The sequence below is a fragment of the Chiloscyllium plagiosum genome, chromosome 21, assembly GCF_004010195.1.
Source record: "Chiloscyllium plagiosum isolate BGI_BamShark_2017 chromosome 21, ASM401019v2, whole genome shotgun sequence".
NCBI classification, from domain to species: Eukaryota; Metazoa; Chordata; class Chondrichthyes; order Orectolobiformes; family Hemiscylliidae; genus Chiloscyllium; species Chiloscyllium plagiosum.
Window position 1 is genome coordinate 18,317,422 of NC_057730.1, and position 21,399 is coordinate 18,338,820.

At 40.7% G+C, this 21,399-nt stretch overlaps 1 protein-coding gene across 1 annotated transcript in view; it reads right to left on the bottom strand.

Annotated features, from left to right (window-relative positions):
* Positions 1-21,399, bottom strand: part of LOC122560430 (transformation/transcription domain-associated protein) — a 210,421-nt gene that overhangs the window by 63,342 nt on the left and 125,680 nt on the right. Inside the window, exons 50-55 of the mRNA XM_043711063.1 lie at positions 21,150-21,363; positions 17,386-17,565; positions 15,240-15,386; positions 10,448-10,567; positions 7,139-7,426; positions 733-870 (exon numbers count right to left, since the gene is read on the bottom strand). Coding sequence (XP_043566998.1) covers positions 733-870; positions 7,139-7,426; positions 10,448-10,567; positions 15,240-15,386; positions 17,386-17,565; positions 21,150-21,363 — 1,087 coding nt within the window. The remainder of the gene's footprint in view (positions 1-732; positions 871-7,138; positions 7,427-10,447; positions 10,568-15,239; positions 15,387-17,385; positions 17,566-21,149; positions 21,364-21,399) is intronic.

Sequence of the window (21,399 nt, forward strand, 5' to 3'; positions counted from 1 at the left end):
GGCAAAAGGTAAGATGAACGATTCTTTTTCTCAACCTCTCCCAGCACCAAAGGTGTGGTGACACTCAGATGAAACAACCACCAGTCATCTCTCTCTATGAGAGGGTAACCCTATGGTTCTCTGGGACTATGGTGACTATCCTTTTGCTCATTTGCCCAGCTTCCCACACTACTTAAGCTAAAAACATGCTGAAAGTCAAATGTGCTGAAGACCATGTGCACACATTTGTAAAGATAGAGTGAATATACACACATTTTCTCTTGCACTCTGTTGCTGCAAGAATGGTCTCCACAATATCAGAGTTCGGACTCTTTTTTTAAAACCATGGGAATTCAATGGTTGTCATCTTCCTGAATAGCCACATTTGGCATATGAATTGGGGGAATCTGCGAGGGGAAAAAACTCCGCATCTTACGTTTAAAATGACCTGTTCCCTGCTTGCAGACAGCACACCCATCAGTGGGTTGTTAGGGAAAACTACTGATTATCCATTGGCAAACAAAAAACTTGCCCTGACTACCAACTTTCACGATTGGTATTTCTTTACCAAGACCACTCCCCTAGGTTTACTATGAGAAAATTGCAACCCAAATCAGGATACCTGAACAAGTCATTAGTATGCATTAGGCAGAGTTCAGAAAGCATTAACTGTGAAATGAAAGCAGACATCTCAACTGTTTGAGACATAGAACAATCCCAAGACGTTTGATAGTGTCTAACAGACAGGCATACTTGCTCAAAGAAACCATGTTGCTCATAGGCGATTGCTGTAGCAGTCTCAGGAAACTTGCACCGTTTTTGCCAAAGGCCAGCCCACATATCCTCCTCTTGTAATAGGGAGTACAATTCAGCCAGTGAATCCAAAATTTCCTGTAAACATAATTAAACCAGTAGTGTAATTATAAATCATTCCTGCAAAAAAAAAATCAAAGGCATTAAGTTGGTAATGTGCAACATGCTATACGGAGAGAAAAAAATAATTCTAATTATAGAATCAAAGGAAGTGGCTATTTTGTGTGAAAATTGTGTGTTCCCTTGTGAAATAAATTCATGTCCACTGGTTGCAGAAACCTGTGTTCCATTGTCTAAATGAATCTGTGTTGTGGCTGCTGCCAGTTTGAAACTAGCTTTGACTCTGTGTGGATTTCAAGTCTGAGGTCAGTGTGTGAGAAGTGAGAGAGAGTAACCCTATGGATCTCCGAGAATATGGTGACTATCTTTTTTCTCACTTGCAATGTTCACTATCACTCTCGAAATGTTTCCTTTTCAAGGATTTATCTAATTCCCTTTTGAAAGTTAAACCAGAATCTGCTTCCAACTCTTTCTGGCACTGCATTTGTCACAATAACTCACTGTGCTAAAACTACTTCACATCACTCTACTAGTTAAATTGAGGTATTTAACCTCCTTATCTACTCCAAAATACCTTACAGTTTTGAGCATCTCTACCAAATATGCCTGTTACGTTTTCTGCTCTCAGAAAAACAATTCCCATAGTTCCTGGCATGCTACCATCTTAGCAAATCTTATCTGACTAATGGCCTGACAAAAGAAAATTATGTAACAAAATCTTTGCAATTACTAAAATTGGTAGATTAGTTTGAAACCATGTTATTTTTCTCTTGGGTAACATTACAAGTGGTACCCATAATTCCATCTTTCAGCCACCTGATTGGGTAACTCCCAACATGTTCACTACATTTACAACAAATATGGAATGGCTTAAGAAGCAACACTAGGTGAAAATGGATAGAAACAAAGTAGTTATTAATTGGTGCTCACTTTTCCACAGATCACACAGCTTTTCAGTGTCATGTCACGTAAACCAGAGAAAAATGAATAGCAATGAAACATATAAAGAGCACTTTAGGAAGAAGATAATGAAGTCAGGTGATAAATGAAATTTAGAGTTAAACTAGAAAATAGATAGTAAACGGTAACAGAGGAAGGAAACATTTTGTCCACTGCTATTAAGTCAATAGCAAAGACAACAGAATTGATACAAAGAAAGTGACAAGGCACAATGGAGTTAAATGTATCAGGGTCCAGATTCCACCATCCCCAAGTCACCATAAAAACTCAGTAATAACATGCACACTAAATAAAATCAAATGCAACTGTCTTCAGTCAAGATGCTTTTGAGCATCAAATTGGGGGTGACACCAAACAACAGAGGGAGAGATCATGAACCAAAAGACCACTATGTTTTCAGACATAAATTTCCCTCAAGAGATCCTTTCATATTCTTAATAGAATTAAAGCATGTTCACATGTATTTCATGAAAACAAAAGGACACCAATTTAAGACCAGCACATGAGGGCAGCTACTGCAATGCAGAACAAATGTCTGCTCTTTGGTTGTGCTTTTGTACAAAGTAGTCATGCTTGAAACCAGGAGGATTTCATCCCACTAGCCTCCATGAGTCAGGACTAAGTTCGCCATTCATACATAGAAAGCTCCTGATGTTTGGTCTTACTGACAGGATTTAAGCTAAATCTGTGGAACACTATATTCAACTGTACCAGTTATTACCACTCCACATTCATTTCAAAGATGAAACAAAAACAGGAATCGCTGGAGAAACCCAGCAAGTCGAGCAGCATCTTTGGAGAGAAAACAGTTAACATTTTGGGTTCTGTGATCCCAGCTCTGAAGGAGGATGCTGCAAGACCTGTTGAGTTTCCCCAGCCATTCCTGCTTTTGTTTCAGATTTCCAGCATCTACAGTTCTTTGTTTTTTTTTTCATTTCAAAGATCCCACAGGCATGATGGGCCAAATGGTCTGAGTGCTTATTCTATCCTCAGTAAAAGGGTAGAATCTGTTCTTGACATTGCAGCTCAATTGTTGTTGGGGGGGGGGGGGGAAAAGAGAGAGAGAGAAAAAAAAAAGGATATCAGTTACTGTTTCAGCTTTGGTCCAAGCATCCTTGCATACATCATACTCCTTGTGATACTGCTGTATTTCACATCATATTCCTCTTGACAGGTAATTTTCAATTCTCAGCCTATTCACCAAATGTTCAAGATAGCTATTCACAATAATGTGACAAATCCTGTGTGCTCAGATATTGATTTTACACTAGCAGGCAAACAGAAAAGTAAATGCAATAAAATAAATACACCTCATTTTCCCCTTGCTACGGAGTTGCAGCAGACATACGCCACTCAGTACCTCAAACTTACTCTGCCATTCGAGGTAATTATAGCTGATCTGAATGCAACCTCAACTCCACATTCTAATATTCAACACCGTTGCCAAATAAATTTTTACCACTTTGCTAATCAAAAATCTATACCTCTGCCTTAAAAACATTCAAACCCTCAAAACTTTCTCTCAAAGGACGGTGGAAACAAAGGCTCACAAACTTGACAGAAAAACTTCTCCTCCTGCTTTAAATAGGCACTCCAACTCTTCTTAAAACGTAACCCCCAGTTCTAGATTTTTCAACAAAAGGAAACATCTCTTTCACACCAGTACATCCACTGGTTCCCCTTTATCCTCCCTCATGCTATCAACTGAAAAAAAATCCAATAAATCAATGAACTATATTACTCAGTCTGAAAAGCCAAATTAAAAGACAGATTCTTTTCTGAACTTAAAATAATCATTTAGGAATGCACACATCTATTTCTGGCCTCTTGCACTTCCTCAATTTCACACATTCCACTATTGATTTCTGCACCATTGCCCTGCTTGCAAATCAAGCCTTTGTAGCACGATTCCTGCAGACTACAGAAAACTTTTGCAAAATTAAAATTACATATATATTTCATATTTATATATAATCCACACAATGCTATACCCTTGTCAGCCCTGTGTTCATTAGCATAGTCTGGCCAAGACAAGCAATTCTGTGATTTTGAAATTCTTCTACTGATTTTCTACGTTTGTACATGGCCTTATCCCACCCTCTCTGCAATTTCTACTAGTCCCACAAACATTCAAGAGCTCTGCACTTCTCTAATTCTGGTTTCTTGGCCATCTTCAGTCCAAGGTGGTTATCTCCGGTTTGCTTCCAGTTCCTCGGGCAGGTGTGGCCAGAAACAGGGAGATAATGGACTTGAACGTGTGGTTGGGGAACTGGTGCAGGAAGCAAGGATTTAAGTTCTTGGATCACTGGGGTATATTTTGTGGTAAGCATAAATTCTACAAGAGACGGTTTGCACCTTAATAGGTTAGGGACCAGCATTCTGGCAGGCAGGTTTTCTACTGCAACACCGCTACGTTTAAACTAAGTAGCGGGGGGGGGGAAAAGAGGACAAACTCGATGTTTAAAAAGGAAATTGAAGGGAAAGTTAGAACAAGAGAAGTCAAGAAAGACAACTATACCAATGAGGCAGCAGAAAACTCAAAGGGATCATGCTGTAAGGTTGAGTGAAATAGGGGTTGATGGGAAGGGTGAGAGCAGTAACAAATTAAAAATACTATACATGAATGCACGAAGCATTAGACATAAGATGGATGAGCTTGAGGCTCTTTTGGAAATTGGCAGATACGATATTGTGGGGATAACTGAGACGTGGCTTCAAGTGGACCGGGCCTGGGAAATGAATATTCAAGGATACACGTGCTATCGGAAGGACAGACTGATGGGCAGAGGGGGAGGGGTGGCCTTGTTGGTAAGGGACGATATTCAGTCCCTTGCGCAGGGGGTCCTAGAGTCAGGAGATGTAGAGTCAGTGTGGATAGAGCTTCGAAATACTAAGGGTAAAAAGACCCTCTTGGGAGTCATCTACAGGTCCCCAAACAGTAGTCTGGATGTCGGATGTAAGTTGAATCAGGAGCCTGTCGCAAAGATGTTACTCCAGTTGTTATGGGGGATTTTAACATACAGGTAGACTGGGAGAATCAGGATGGTATTGGACCTCAAGAAAGAGACTTTGTAGAGTGCCTCAGAGATGGATTCTTAGAACAGCTGGTGCTGGAGCCGACCAGGGAGAAGGCAATTCTGGATCTGGTATTGTGTAACGAACCAGAATTGGTCAGAGACCTCGAAGTGAAGGAGCCATTGGGAAGTAGTGACCATAATACATTAAGCTTCAATCTGCAATTTGAGAGGGAGAGGGTACAGTCCGAAGTGACAGTACTTCTGTTGAATAAAGGGAACTATGGAGCTACGAGGGAGGAGCTGGCCAAAGTTCAATGGTGCAATACCTTAGCAGGGATGACCGTGGAGGAACAATGGCGGATATTTCTGTGTATAAGGAAGAACAATCCCAGGAGGAGGCATGGGCGGCCGTGGCTGACGAGGGAAGTTAAGAAACAGATAAAGTTAAGAGAGAAAAAGTATAACATAGCAAAGATAAGTGGGAAAACTGAGGACTGGGAAGCTTTTAAAGAACAACAGAGGATTACTAAGAAGGAAATACTCAGAGGAAAAATGAGGTAAGAAGGTAAACTGGCCAATAATATAAAGGAGGATAGTAAAAACTTCTTTAGGTATGTGCAAGGCAAAAAAATGGTTAGGACAAAAATTGGGCCCTTGAAGACAGAAACAGGGAACAAAGAAATGGCAGAAGAATTAAATGGGTACTTCAGATCTGTGTTCACTGGGGAAGACACAAGCAATCTCCCTGAAGCGAATTTATCTTTGCCAGGATTTGGTGTTGGAGAGACTGTTAGGTCTGAAGGTTGATAAGTCTCCGGGGCCTGATGGTCTACATCCCAGGGTACTGAAGGAGGTGGCTCGTGAAATCGTGGATGCGTTGGTGATTATTTTCCAGAGTTCGATAGATTCGGGGTCGGTTCCTGAGGATTGGAGGGTGGCTAATGTCACAGTCCAAAGATGTGCAGGATAGGGCATGCTAAATTGCCCATGGTGTCCAAGGATAGATAGATTAACCATGGGAAATGCGGGGTTTCAAGGATTGGGTGGGAAGCTCTTCAGAGGGGCAGTGTGGATGTAATGGGCCGAATGGTCTGCTTCCACACTGTAGGGATTCTATGATTCTAATATGAAAGGCTGAAGCATCCTCTCATCATCTTCCTCCTGAATAGAGTCCAACCTTACAAGAACCAGCTAGTGCCTGGTATTTCAGCTCAATGGCATTAAGTTGAGCTGTGGTAGGCAGCATCTGATGGCTATTTATCTATGGGTGCACTGTGATCAAGCTTTATTATATCTTAATGTTAACATCCTCACATGCAATTCTGGTGGTGCTTCCTGGAAGCTGAGCAAGAATGGGAATGTCAGCACAATTCTAAGAAGCACTCAGATACCGAGGGGAGCAAGGGCACGTATCTCTGTGATGGTGACGAGAGGAATTCAGTAGGCTTTTCAAATATAAGCGTTCAGGATCCGTTGAGTTTACAAAATAGGCATCATCCATAAAGCCAAAGAAATTGTGCTAAAACTTTGCCTATCACTGCCCATCATGAGTTGGAGTACTGTGCCCACATTCTAGGGAAGACGTCAAAGCCTTGGAAAGAGATTTATTAAAGTGGAGGAAGTGATGACGGGCTTACAGTTCCACGGAGGGACTGAAAAAACTAGAGCTTTTCTCCTCAGACGGAGAAGGTTAAGGGGAGACTTCACGGAGTTGTTCCGAGGGTTTTGACAAGGAAACAGGAAGAGACAGTTCCCACTGGCAGGTGGGCCAGGATTCAAAGGACAGAGGACAGGATTTTAGGACAGAGATGAGGAGAAACTTCTTCACCCAGAGAGTGGTGGCTGTGTGGAATGCTCTGCCCCAGAGGGCAGTGGAGGCCCAGTCTCTGAATTCATTTAAGAAATAGTTGGATAGAGCTCTCAAAGATAGTGGAATCAAGAGTTATGGAGATAAGGCAGGAAGAGGATACTGATTAGGAATGATCAGCCATGATCATATTGAATGGCGGTGCAGGCTCAAAGGGCAGAATGGCCTACTCCTGCACCTATTGTCTATTGAATTGCTCCACCTTTGACGACCATCCATTCAGCTACCTAGGTTCCACAGTTTTGGACTTGCTTTCCTAATCCTTTCCAGCTCTCTGTTCGCCTTGAAGATGCTCCTTAAAACCGATCTTACTACAATGTGGATTTTGGTGACCTGACCCAACATGGACCAGTATCACTTTCAGTCAGGTAACTCCCCATTCTGCCCATTTGGAGGCACTAAAGATATTCAAGTCCTGGTTGAGGCAAAAGAAAACACTTACTTGTGGAGGCGGAGTAATGCTTTCTTGCTCATAGAATTCAGATGTTTGACGTGGTTTAATCTGAAGACTCAATCCCTTTTCAAAAGCCTGGTGCTCCAGCATCAATGTGGATCGAAACCAGAGGTTGTGTGTCTTGCCCAGATACTTTAGTACACAGGGTCTGATTGAAATGTGGGGGACGCACTGGGACATCGCCTCAACAAAACAGTTCAGAGCACTTGGTTGGCAGTCTCTCTGCACTTGATGACTTCCGCTGCAGAGAAAAGGACTTATCTCTCCTGCCAGAGCCTGAGATGCAAAAGTATAGCAGTCATTTGGAGAAAAGATCTTTGACACATCCACATTTCTAAAACTAAAGTCAGGAACAAATAAAAATTAAAATCACATGCATTCTGGCAACTACTGTCACAACATTTAAGAGCTTGAATTAAAAACACCAAATTTTTTTACTACTATAAAATGCACACAAAATGTCAACAGAACAAAACGGCAGTGATGCTGGTGGATCACAAAGAGAAATTGCTGAAGGATCACTGGACACCAAAATGTTAACTCTGTTCTCTCTCCACAGATGCTGGCTGACTGGCTGAGTTCCTCCAGCAATTTCTTTTTTTTTCCCCAGATTTTCAGCATCTGCAATTCTTTATTTTATTTCAGTGATGGTGTTGGGTTTTCTAGACTGACTAATTTATTAAAGTATCAGGATTCAATCATGTTAGTGAACGAATGAATGATGAAGAGCACAGAAATGGGAAGAAGTTCATATGGAACAAGAAGAGAGGCACAGATCAATTAAATCAGACGAGGAGCAATTTCTTCTTTCAGACATTTGTGTCTTTGGAATTCCTTATCAGAGAGAGTTTGCGGGGTCACAGTCCTTGTGTATATTTAAGGCTAAGATCCATAGATTCCTGATCAGTAGGTAAATCAAGGGTCGCACAGAAAAAAGCAAGGAAGTGGATACAAGGGATGTCGGATCTGCCACAATCCTAATGAGTGGTGGAGCAGGCTTAGGGGGCCAAATGGCCTACTCTGGTTTCTACTTCTTATGGCCCTATAGTTGGATTGACTGACTTGTTCTCATGTTGTAAATTCTGGGAAATGTGGGGCTAGAGTCACATGTTGGCTAAACCGAGTACAGATGCAAGCTTGCCATCCTTGAAAGATATTTGTGAGCTAGTTAGCGCTATACAGTTACATGTTCCATGTTTCTAAGGTCATTACAATTATGTTGAGAACGACTCTTTTTGCACATGTCCCTCCAACAAACTCCTTCATTCTTATAACACAGCAGTATTCATGGCTTGAAACAGAAATTACTTTAGCAGTGAGTCACACTTTCAAATACTTTTATAGCGAAGCCCTCTAAAACAAAATTCTTTCAAATTCAACATCAGAGACAATGAGGAAGAAAAGCTTCAGTCCTCGAGAGATAGTCCTCAAGATCAATAATATGAGAAATTGCATGTGATGGCAGTACTTTACTACTTCTGGGAATGATAAAACACCTACAGGCTAACAGGTTTTGTCGGAATAATTCTTTGAAATTTACTTTTGAAATATATTTTTCTATTTTTGTTGGAAAAGACAATACCGTTATGTATCACAGTCAGTTTTAAAAAAGGCTTTGGATCCAGACTTTTGATTTTCAGGTTTTTGGGAAATATAATTTGCACTTCTTGAAAGAGACAGGTTGCATCTTCAGTTAATGGATCTCACCAGATATTATATAGAAATTACAAAGGAGGAAGAGACTCTTCAGTCCAAACTGTCCATGTTTCTCCTCCACAGTAGTCCTAATTACATGTGTCTGCTTTGAACCAAAATCCATAAATCCTCTTTTCTTTTCCCTTTCTGTATAATCCCTGCACAATTTAGTCTTAACTGCTAATATGCTCTCTGCTTCAATCACTAACTCTAGTATTCTACAGCATTACAAGCCTCTACATTAAAAAAAATCTTGGTCTTCATTTTAAACCTTTCACTTTCAATTTTAGGTCTATGCCCCTTTGTTCTAAACACCCCCAATACCTACATGAATCATGATTCAGTGGGTAGTTCTCTCACCTTCAGGTTCTTGAGCACTTCTTTTTTAATTTGCTCATGCTACATGGGTGTTGTTGGTTAGCTAGCGTTTATTACCCATCCCTAGTTACCCTCGAGGTGGTGGTGGTGGTGAGCTGCCATTTGAACCGCTACAGTTCACACACTATAGGCTGACCCACAATGCCAGTGGGGGGGAAAACTCGAGGATTTTGAGCCAGCAACAGTGAAGTATCAGCAATATATTTCCAAGTCTGGATGCTTAGCAGTTTGAAGGGTACCTTGCAGGCTTGTGTTCCCATGCACCTGCAGTTCTTGTCCTTGTAATTAGAAGCGGTCATGGGTTTGGATGTTGCTGTCCAAGGATCTTTGGTGAACTCCTGCAGTGCACCTTGTACACATTGCTGCTACTGAACGGTGGTGAAGAGACTGGATGCTTGCGGATATGGTACCAATGAAACAGGTTGCTTTATCGGGATGGTGACAATGTTCTTTAGTGCTTTTGGAGCTGTACCCACCCAGGCAGGTGGGGAGTATTCCATCACACTCCTGATTTGTGCCCTGTATATAGTGGACAGACTTTGGAGAGTCAGGAAGTGAGTTACTTGCCACAGCAGTGCGAGCCTTTGATCTGCTTTTGTAGTCAATGTGTCGAATCCAGTTGAGCTTCTGGTCAATGGTAAACCCAAGAATGTTGATGCTGGGGGGGGCGGGGGGGTTCAGTGATAACACCACTGAATGTCAAGGGATGATGGTTAGATTGTCTCTTATGGAGATGGTCAATGCCTCGCATTTGTGTGCGACCAAGGTTACTTGCCACTTGTCAGCCCAAGTCTGGATACTGTCCAGACCTTGCTTCATTTGAACAAGGACAAATTTAGTATCTGAGGAGATGTGAATGGTGCTGAACATTGTACAATCATCAGCAAAAACATCCCCACCTTATGATGGAGAGAAGGTCATGGTTCAGGTTGAAAATCAATGGTGAGGAAGTGCTTCATTCTCAGATGACAACTTTCATGGGTCATTAAACTGGAGCACTTTCTCATGAATATTATCCCATAGTGTTCTAATTTTTATCCTTCCATCAACACCACAAATAAATATTACACCTGGGGGATTTTTGGATTGTGGTTTCTCAATTTATTTTATACAAACATAAAAATAGCACCTCTTTAAACCTGAAAAAAACTATATTAATATGATGACCATAAAATAATTAAATGTAAAAATTTCAGGACTGAGCAGTTTTGTCCAAACACTCACATGCTGTTGCCTATCAGATAGTATCTTCCATAGCCTTGGAAAGAGCTGGATCCAGGTTTTCTCAGCCAATGCTGTGCTAATGTGACACAATTGAACATATGCACTCAGCAATGCTCCAGTCTATCAAAAGGAAGAAAAAAAAGAAAGAGTCATCAAAATACAGAGGAAACTGAAAACTGCAAACCCCCTGCCCACAAACATGCAAGTTTACTTTGATTAAAACGCAGCAGCACACTAAATAATTCCGATGCAGTGTCTTAATTTCTATTTCTGATCCACCACTAAAGGATATTATAAATTAAATTGTTGCTGTAATTTCTCTGTAAAGGATATTTTCTCTATTTGGTACGTCATTAACAAAATAAAAAACACAAAAAGGTATCAAATGCAGCCAAACCAACTGCACAAATAAAATCTAAACTGTTATTTAACTGTCAACCTTGGCCAGGTAAATTAATAGAGTAAAGACTACATTACAGTGAGACTGCTTCAACAAAAGCCACTAATGCATCATTCATTGCCATTACTAGCATTTATTTGCATAAGCAGACCATCTGCAATTTAATTAAAGTGTTCCTCTCAAATATCACTGTGCATAATGGTATATTTAAACAATATCAAATTTTACTAACCCAACTTGTGTTGAAAAGGTAATTCATTGCATTATGCATATCACAGAATCTTGCAGCACAGGAGACGACCATTTTGCCCAGTGCGCCTGTGCCAGCTCTTTAATTAGTCCCAATCCAGCCCATTCTTCCACCAGTGTCCTGGAAATTTCCCCTTTCATATGGTCATCCATTCCTTTTTGAAAGTGACCATTGAATCGGTTTCCAACAGTCATTTAATAATTTAATACAAATGCCAAAGTATTATTTAGCAGACATGTGCCAAAACAGGGAACCATGAGGATTCAGGAGTTTGATAAATATTTGTCCCATTATTCAGAATGATGAGTTACATTATTTTCTCAATGTGAGCTTTATGCATCGTTCCTTACTCAAACCTCTAACCTAAACAGTACATTTAAAAGAAAAGATCAGACTAAACAGTAAACCAAACTACAAATTTTATAGCATGCCTAAACATAATGGACACTTGGGGCTGATGGCCATTTGGTTGAATAAATGTGTAGTATTTGTGCTGCGCAGGAAGATGCACGCGATGCAAGTGTGAGATTGATGCCTCTGTGCTGTCCAGCAAGGCATTTATTTTCTCTCTCGACCCTCCACACTCACTACTGATTTCTAACAACAAGCATGGCAAAGCAACCTGTCTGCATCTGCACAAAACAGCACATTAATAGGGCAAAACCGATAACCTTAGTGTCTGGCTGAAGCATCAATATGTTAACTGGCATGGAATGTCAAGGACCATAAGACCCAGAAGCAGAGATTAGACCATTCAATAATGGCTGATAAGCTGCTCAACCCCATTCTCCCACCTTCTCCCCATAACCCTGGATCTCCTTTATCATCAAGAGCCGATCTGTCTTAAATATACTCAATGACCAGGCCTCCATAGTCTTCTGTGACAATGAATTCCATACATTCACCACTCTCTGGCTGAAGAAGTTTCTCCTCAGCTACATTATGAAGTGTATTCCCTTTACTCAAGGCATGCCCTCAGGTAGTAGTCTCACCTGCTAATGAAAACATCTACCCAACGTCCACTCTATCCAGGTCTTTCAGTACTCTGTATGCTTCAATCAGACCCCCCCCCCCCCACCCTTCTAAACTCTATTGAGTACAGACTCAAAGTTCATTGTATGTTACGTCTTTCATTCCTGGGACCATTCTTGTGAACTTCCTCTGGACCCACTCCAGGGCCAGTACATCCTTCCTGAGATATGGGGTCCAAACTTGCTTACAAGAGTCTACATGTGGTCTGACCAGACCCTTATAAAGTCTCAGAAGTACATCCCTGCTTTTATATTCCAGCCCTCTCAAAATAAATTCCATCATTGACTCAACTTGCAAGTTAACCTTGAGAGAATCCTGGACTAAGTCCCTTTGCACTTCAGATTTCCGAATTTTCTCTCCATTTAAAAAATAGTTCATGCCTCTAATCTTCTTACCAAAGTGCATGATCTCACACTTTCCCACGTTGTACACCATCTGCCATTTCTTTGACCACTCTAACTGGCCTAAATCATTTTGCAGCCTCCCCAATACTACTTGTCTCTCCATGTATCTTAGCATCATCTACAAACTTAGCCAGAATGCTCTCAGTTCCTTCATCTAGATCATTAGTGTTTAAAGTGAAAAGTTGTGGTTCCAATACTGATCCTTGCAAAACTCCATTCATTCATCACCAGCTGCCATTCTGAGAAGGACCCTTTTATCCTCACTCTCTGCTTTCTGCCAGACAGCCAATGTTCTATGCTAGTACCTTGCTTCTAACACCATGGGCCCTTATCTTACTCAGCAGCTTCCTGTGCGGCACCTTGTCAAAGGCGTTCTGAACATCCATTGGCTCTCCTCTGTATAACATGCTCGTTACATCCTCAAAAGAATTCAAACAGATTTGTCAGGCACAACCTCCCCTTGATGAAACCATGCTGATTTTGCCCTATTTTATCATACACTTTCAAGTATTCAGAAATCTCACCCTTCACAAGAGACTTCAAAATCGTTCCAACGACCAAGGCCAGGTTAATTAGCCTGTAAGTTTCTGTATTTTGCCTCACTCCCTTCTTAAACAGAGGGGTTACATTAGTGATTTTACAGTCCTCTGGGACCCTCTCTGACTCGTGATTGCTGAAGATCACCACTAACGCCTCCACTATTCTTTAGCTATCTCTTTCAAAACTCTGGGGTGTAGTCCATCTGGTCCAGATGATTTATCCACTTTCAAACCTTTCAGTTGTTTCGAGCACCTTCTCCTTGGTGACGCGCCCCCCTCATTTTTGGAATGTTACTCAGGTCTTCCACCATGAAAACTGACGCAAAGTACTTATTCGGATCCTCAGCCATTTATTATTCCATATTACTACTTCTCCAGTGTCAATTTCCAGTGGCCCTATGTCAACTTTTGCCACTTTTTGCCTTTACATATTTCAAGAAACTCTTGCAATCTTCTTTTATATTTATGCCTAGCTTACCCTCATATTTAATCTTCTCCATCCTTATTTCTTTTAAGTTGTCCTGTGTTGGTCTTTGTAGGCTTCCCACTGCTCTTCGCTGCATTATACGTTTTCTCCTTTGTTTTTAAACAGTCACTGACTTCCCTTGTCACCCATGTTTGCTTTAACTTCCCTTTAAAATGCTTCTTTTTCCTCTGGAAGGATTTTTGCTGTGTCTCCTGAACTGGTCCCAGAAACTCCTACCATTGCTGTTCCACTGTCCCTCCTGCTAGCCTCCACATCCAGTCAATTCTGGCCAGCTCCTCCCTACTGCCTCTGTAGTTCATTTATTCAATTGTAATACCATTACATTCGATTCCAGCTTCTCTCTCTCAATTCGCAAAATAAATTCCATCATATTATGGTCACTGCCTCCTAAGGGTTCCTTCACCTTAAACTCCCTTATCAAGCCTGCCTCATTACACATCACTAAATCCAGAACTGCCTGTTCCCAAGCGGAGTCCACTACAAGTTGCTCCAAACGTCATCTCATAGACATTCCACAAATTCCTTTTCTTAGGAATCACTACCAACCTGATTTTCCCAGTCCATCTGCATATTGAAATCCTCCATGATCACACTACCTTGCCTTTCTTATAGGAACATTTGGATACAGAACTGGCTCAAAGGTAGAAGACAGAGAGTGGTGGTGGAGGGTTGTTTTTCAGACTGGAGGCGTGTGACCAGTGGAGGGCGAGAGGGGAAAGATATAAAAGAGACCTAAGGGGCAACTTTTTCACGCAACGGGTGGTACATGTAATGAATGAACTGCCAGAGAATGTGGTGGAGGCTGGTACAATTGCAACATTTAAGAGGCATTTGGATGGGTATATGAATAGGAAGGGTTTGGAGGGATATAGACCGGGTGCTGGCAGGTGGGACTAGATTGGGTTGGGATATCTGGTCGGCATGGACAGGTTGGACCAAAGGGTCTGTTTCCATGCTGTACATCTCTATGACTCTATAAATGCTTAGGCACTGCGAGCATACAGTGAGGCGCTACATTAGTGAACATTAAAACAGCAAGCAAGCATCCCCGAGATGCAACCTGGTCCAGTTCATAAACTATGCCTGTCCCTGCATGTAAAGCGCCCTTACAGCAGTCTTTCAATATTGACTGTCAGAGCAGCCTGTAAGCGGATCCAAGAGGTACCATGATGATTGTGAGGGGTTGGCAAGTGTCGGATGCCAAAGTTGGCTAGTGTAAGATGCCAAAGTTGGCTGATCACGGCTGAGAGAGGGTAAGCAGTGGTCATGGATCATGCCCCAAGACTCTGCTTAATACTAAGCATCATGAAGGCTCCGCACAGAGTGAGGAGCTGAAGTTGCCAGGTACCCATTCTGACTTGCACATTGAGAAGTCTCTACTGATTGACATTTGGGAGAGTTAGGAAGCTGAATATCAGTAAGGTGTGTTGCAGCATTAATAAGGTGTTTGACAAGGTATAATCTCTCATCATCGGGACCTTGCAGCTGTCTAGTGAGAAACTCACCTTGCTACACAAAGGATATGTAAAGATGCAATGAGTTGATCCTGAAGTCAAGATAGCCCTGCATAACTTTTTTGCCAGATTCTGTCGCAAGTATCACCATAGCCCAGATCACTCAGGCCCCTCTACTGTTCACTCTTGAATCCAGCTTGCATGAATTAAATTTCATTTCACTCACCTTCACTTCTCTTAGAGAGTCCAAAAACTTATCATGCCTGTTTGTTAGCATGTGCAACTGGTTCCCAGCATCTTTTTCAGACTGATCCTTGGTTTTTGGGGTACCACTCTGATCTCCTGGTGCCAGCTCAATATCGATTTCCACATCCTAATTAAGTTTTAAAGAAGATACATAAAACATTCAGTAAGTCATTATTTCTGCAAATGACAGGGCAACAGAAACAAATTCTAATTGGTTTGAAAATTTTAATAACCGGGCAAAATACTAGTATTGCTGTGGAATAAAACATCATCATACAAGTCATAACTTCAGATAATGTCTTAGGGTGGCACAGTGACTCAATGGTTAGCATTGCTGCCTCTCAGTTCCAGAGACCTCCGTTTGATCCCATACTTGGGTGACTGCGTGCAGTTTGCACTTTGTCCCCATCGGCATGGGTTTCCTCCCGGTGCTCTGGTTTTTTCCTTCAGTCCAAGGGTGTTCAGGTTGGATAGACTGGCCATGCTAAATTGCCCATAGTGTCCAGGGATGTGTAAATTAGGTGGGTTAGCCATGGGAAATGCAGGATTACAGGGATAGGATAGGGGGTAATGTCTGGATGGGTTGCTGCCTGGAGGGGCAGTCTGGGCTGACGAGACTTCTTCCAAACTATAGGAATTCTTTTATCTAAAAAGTCTGGAAGAATTCATTTTCTTTTGAGCCTTTTGCAAATCTCCATTTTCCTCTACTCCACCATTATTTTCATCAGCTTGGGCCTTAACCTCTGGAATTCTCTTTCCACACCTCATCACCTTTAGGATCTTCCTTATAACCTCCCTTGGTCATTTCTCCCGATATCTCAAGTGGCCCTTCAAATCTTGCCTGATAACAGTATTGGTGAACACCAAGAAATATATTACCATGTTAAAGCAAGTTCTCATTAGTTTTTCTCGAATAATCTAGCAATTCAGCAACACTTCTGAAATTCAAACCAAAATCAAGGCAGCAAGTGTGTTTGGTTTCCACATATGCGCACAACCACATTATATAACCGATGATTGCTTGTGTTTATTCTAAGAAAACAATCTATTACTTATTGAATACACAGCCTCTACGCAACCAGTATTTAACAGTGGATTCCCCCAAAAGACTGAATTTGGAGCAGTATCTGGGTTCTTTTGCATCAACGGAATGTGTCAAACATATTAGATCATTAAAATGTGTGTTTCTTTGTTCATGCAACGCTTGTGTTACTGGCTAGGCCAGCATTTATTAACCATCCCAATACAACATTGTTTCCTACCTAAAAAGGATAGAATACATTGCAGTATTCTGTTAATCTGTCAAATGCAGATGAAAGGGTACATATTTACACTATTCTATTGTGGATACTCATTTCTCAAGATAACTATCCCTCTCCAGTAACCTTTCCCACGCTCATCTCCCAGCACTTCATGAATTGATTTGGTTTTAAAATCTCAGAATAACGTTAGCACTCTGTCAAAATAAAATCACGTGTCTTGAGCTCATCATACACAGAGGAAAACTTTACATGGAGAATAGTACTGAGCCTGAAGGCAAATTAAATTTCTCTCTCAGAAGATCCAGGGAATTCCTCATGGAATCCCGGGTTCAATGTACTTTGTATAATTTGCAAAATTTGATATGCTTAGTCACAAACTGCCTCCAAACTTGGCTTACACAACATTTTATCAAACTGGTTTGTTTATATCAACTCTGATCTACATAATTCACTTGCAGGTAAGATCAAAACCAGAGGCCATGAATATAAATTTGTCACTAATAAAAGCAATTTGGAATTCAAGAGAAATTTCATTACACAGTGTGGTTGAATGTGCAACTTGCTCCACGTGGATTGCTGAGACAAACAGCATACATGCCTTTAACAGGATGTTAGGCAAGTCCATCAGGGAGAAAGTAACAGAAGGATCTGTTTAGACAATGTGAAAGGGAATGGCTACAAGCTCAAGTGGAGGAGTTAATCTGACGCAGACCTTTTGGATCGACTGACCTGCTTCTGCCTTGCAATGGCCATTTTGGTAACGAGCAAGAAGGCACTTTGTACTTTAAATCACATTAGTTCTTTAACCAAAATTTGTTGGACCTTGTAGGGCAACATTAAAATTAAATATGAAAAACAAACCACCTCCTCCTTGCTCTCGCTATTCTCCCTCTCCCTGGGTTCTTGTTTCACATGTGTCACCATGGCAAAGGCTGCACGGTCGTGGCTGTCAGCCAGATTAATGACATTGGTGATGGATGGCAGCATGGCGCCTTGACAGTTGGTGCCAATGGTGGTGTTTTTTTCACAAACTGCAAGGAGAAGCTGTGGGAGAAGAATAAGAAAAAAGGAAGTGCAATAATCAAAACAACATATGCAGGGCATGGTGAGGTAATAAATCTTTTAAACCAACAAATCATTACCAACTCTTCCATAGACAAGACACATTTTTAAACTCAAAACATATTGGCATAATCACTGGGGGAACTCCCTTAGAGAAGTTAATGAGTCAAACAATGTCAAAGAGCTTAAATAACATGCTCAGTTCAAATGACTGGATCCCAAGGTTAAAGACTCCACGTAATGATATCAATTCATCTTCTAAGAACGAGATTAACCAATTCCTCCACATTAATAAAGGAAATAAAAATAGGAACAAACCATTTAATTGTACTATTATGTGCATGATTCTAACTAAGACAGCTTAGTCTAAAGGTCCAGCAAGAAAATGCATTCCTAGGGCAGAAGTGACGAGTGACCAAGACAGAACATGTTAGTAACCTCAACTGGAAAGTGAATACCAGGACTGGGTTCAGCTGGGATAAACAAACTTCTTCTAAGCATTCGCTGCGCAGAGTCATTACAAGTATTCAGCTTGTTAACTATCTGGGAATAGACCGTGTCTATGAAGTGATACTAGCGCCAACATGTTCAGAGTAGAAAGGACCATAACTGGATTGTTAGCTGGTAAGAGAAGAAATCTAATAAAATGTTATTCTAACCAAAAATAATAAACTGCAATAATAAGACTAATGGTACAGATGAATTTAAAAGGAAGTTAGGAAGACATGAGACAAAGTAGTATAAGGATATGGTATTGGGATTAGATCTGATCAGGGAGAAATATGGTTCATGGGATCGTGTAACCAGGATCACAGCTCGGTACAGGCACACAGCGTGCACCAACGAATGCAATGCAATCAAAATTCACATGATTCCAACATCTGGGGTCAGAATTGTAAGATTAAAACACAGACTCTGGAGAACTTCAAGGCCAGTGTATGTAGTCTAGCTAGAGTTAGCCATAGATCAGAGGTCAGAAACCAGCTTTTCTTGGAAAATGAAAGCTCCATGTTAAACTAGAGTATACAAAAAAAACAATGAGAACACCAGAGATATGCATATTTAAGATTAAATTACTGCAGTTTTGATCTGCCTTTTGGTTTTGCAGTTTTATACCCAATCATTTTAAACATTTCAGCTTTAACACAATTCATCAAAAGTTAAGTAAATTCTTCCAAAAGTTCACTTTCTCATTTTTCTCACTCCCTCACTGAAGGGCTGATTCTAGCTGGGTGCAAGCAGTCCAGGATTGAACCTATGATCTTCATATTTGGATTGGCAGAGTAATACACTAAAGACTGCCTTTACCTACTGAAATGATTATGCATCTATAACCTACTAAAACAATCTTGCATCTGCGTACATATTGTCAACTTCATCATTAATTCTTTAGCCACATTTATAATAGCACCAGGGCTGAGGAACTTTAGTTAAGCTGGGAGGTATCTTAGTAGAAATGTTCAAAATCATTAAATGTGCTATTAATAAGCAACTATTTCTGCTGCCAGAAAAATCGTAAACCAAAAGGTTGTAAAATCATCACAGTGCTACAAGACCACAGAATTGCTCTCGCATGAGGCGGTTAGTCCAGGGGTCACCATGCCCCAGGCAAGGGAGAGGTCAAGGAAGACAACACTTTGTGGTAACCTCAGCCAGTGTGAGAACTGAATCCAAAGTTGGCATCACTCTGCATTGCAAAACAGTCCTGCAAAACCGTGCTCTAAACTAAATGGACACAAACCAAGGGACTTAAGCTCAGTGGTAAGAGAATCAGAGGGTAGCTGATTGTTGACCCAACAAAGACTTATTGTATAATCCTGCTGATGGATGAAAGATTTTGAAGGATAATGTTGCTATTTGCTACGGGTCCCAAGAAATGGATGACTAAAGATCTCCATGAGCAATCTCTCTCAAATGTTTAGAGATAGATCTTAGTGATTAGTTATTTATATGTTTCCAAACACTATGCTGAAAAAGCATTTTTTATTCCTGCCAGACATGCAGCTAAGGTTTAAAATTTTAGGAGGATGATCAATGTCATAAAATGTAAAGCGTGCGTGATTTAAGGGTTAGGTTTTGTGCCTTGGGAAACTTAAAAATTAAAAAAACATTTTCCTAACAGGTATGGCCAAGGTTACAGCTGCACTTGGCAACATCTTGCTAAAATGAGTTGAGATTTAATCACCTCAACAATAGGAATGAACATGGGAGACACGATTTGTATCACTATACACCTCATAAGATGTGGTGACCGACTTGGAAATGCTTTTTGATCGCTCTACATTTGCTCTATGTTTGTTTGTTCTTGGACCACCACTTTGCGGGTCACAATAAAGCAGCATTTAATTTTCCAAGACAAAAACAAAATACTGCAGATATATGAATATCTGAAATAAAAACAAAATATTGGAAACACTCAAAAGCCAGGCAGCATCCTTGAAGAAAAAAAGTGCCAATGGACTTTGAAGCCATTGACAAAAGACATGACCGACTGCATTGCTCCCATTAATCAAAAGGATATGAAAGAGAGGATATCCCAGGTTTCACTATTGTACGCATTAGTAGAATCCTCAAAATGTCATTTTTATTTGCACAAAACTTCGCTTTTACTATAGCCATTTCATTTCTTCTTCATTTACATCTAGTGCCCAAAAAAACTGTTATGCCTAGATGTGACCCTCTGATTAAAGGTTTACCAACCTTAATTACATGAAATATAGCTTTTATTTTGGGGGCGGGGAGGTGGAGAAGGAGGCTCAAATAGAACATAAAAGACATGCAGAGACAGGTTATTGTTCAAATGGGGTGCTTCTATGCTATGCGCAATCTACCTATAACTAAACCTAAACCTGCCCACTCTAGATTTATTGACCTATCTTGAGACACATGAATTATAAAGTCAGATGGTTACAGTGTTCTTGGAAGAGGAAACACAAGAGATCAAAAATGGAACGGTTCACTCGGTACTAAAACACTGCAACTGCACAACAGATTTAATAGTCTGAAAGTTGAGGGTATTGCTTAAAGAGCTTTTTTTCCACTCTGTGTACACATTCCCTTAAGCTTTGAGAAGTCTGGCAATCCAGTTCATTTTAAAGATTTCTTACAGATTATTTAATAAGTATTTTAGGTCATTTCCCTACTTCAAGTTCCAGAGCTCCAGTAGAAAACATACAAATTGCATTACTTTCAAATCATGCAAAGTACTTTGTCCTGAATAATTTCCATTTGTTCATTCGTGTCAAAAACCAAAGCACACGTACCTTGGTTCATTTGGCTCTGCATTTAATCACCATCTTAGCTGAAGTAATGTGCAACTAAACTCATGGTTTTAATCTAGAAATTAACTAAACAGACTTGTTTTCTGTATCATTCTTTCTCCCAAGCTTGGGAGATGAATGCATTTAATTCAATTACTCAGCGCATGTTCAGTATATGTCTCCTTTTCTGTAATCCATGCAAGTTTCTAAGTTACATGGTGCAATTCAAAGACCTTCTCTGGAAACCAGGGAAAAAGAAAGAACTAATTAACATCACAGACAGCGTGGCAGTCACTTTTCCCTCACCTCTATGCACTGTTTGATCCAGAAATGGTTACCCATGGCTTCCCAGTTTTGGGAACACGTAATATACAGTAGACGATCATACACCCGGCGTCTCATGGAGTTATCAAAAACTTCAAAGAATTTGGCCCGGATGTGAGGTTGGCAACATCGTAATCCTGCCAAGAAGGCTGGCTCGAGCTTCGCAGTAAGCTCACTGCCAGAGAGGTTCTCATCCCTGCATTTGACCACAAAATTACACTAGTCAATCTGT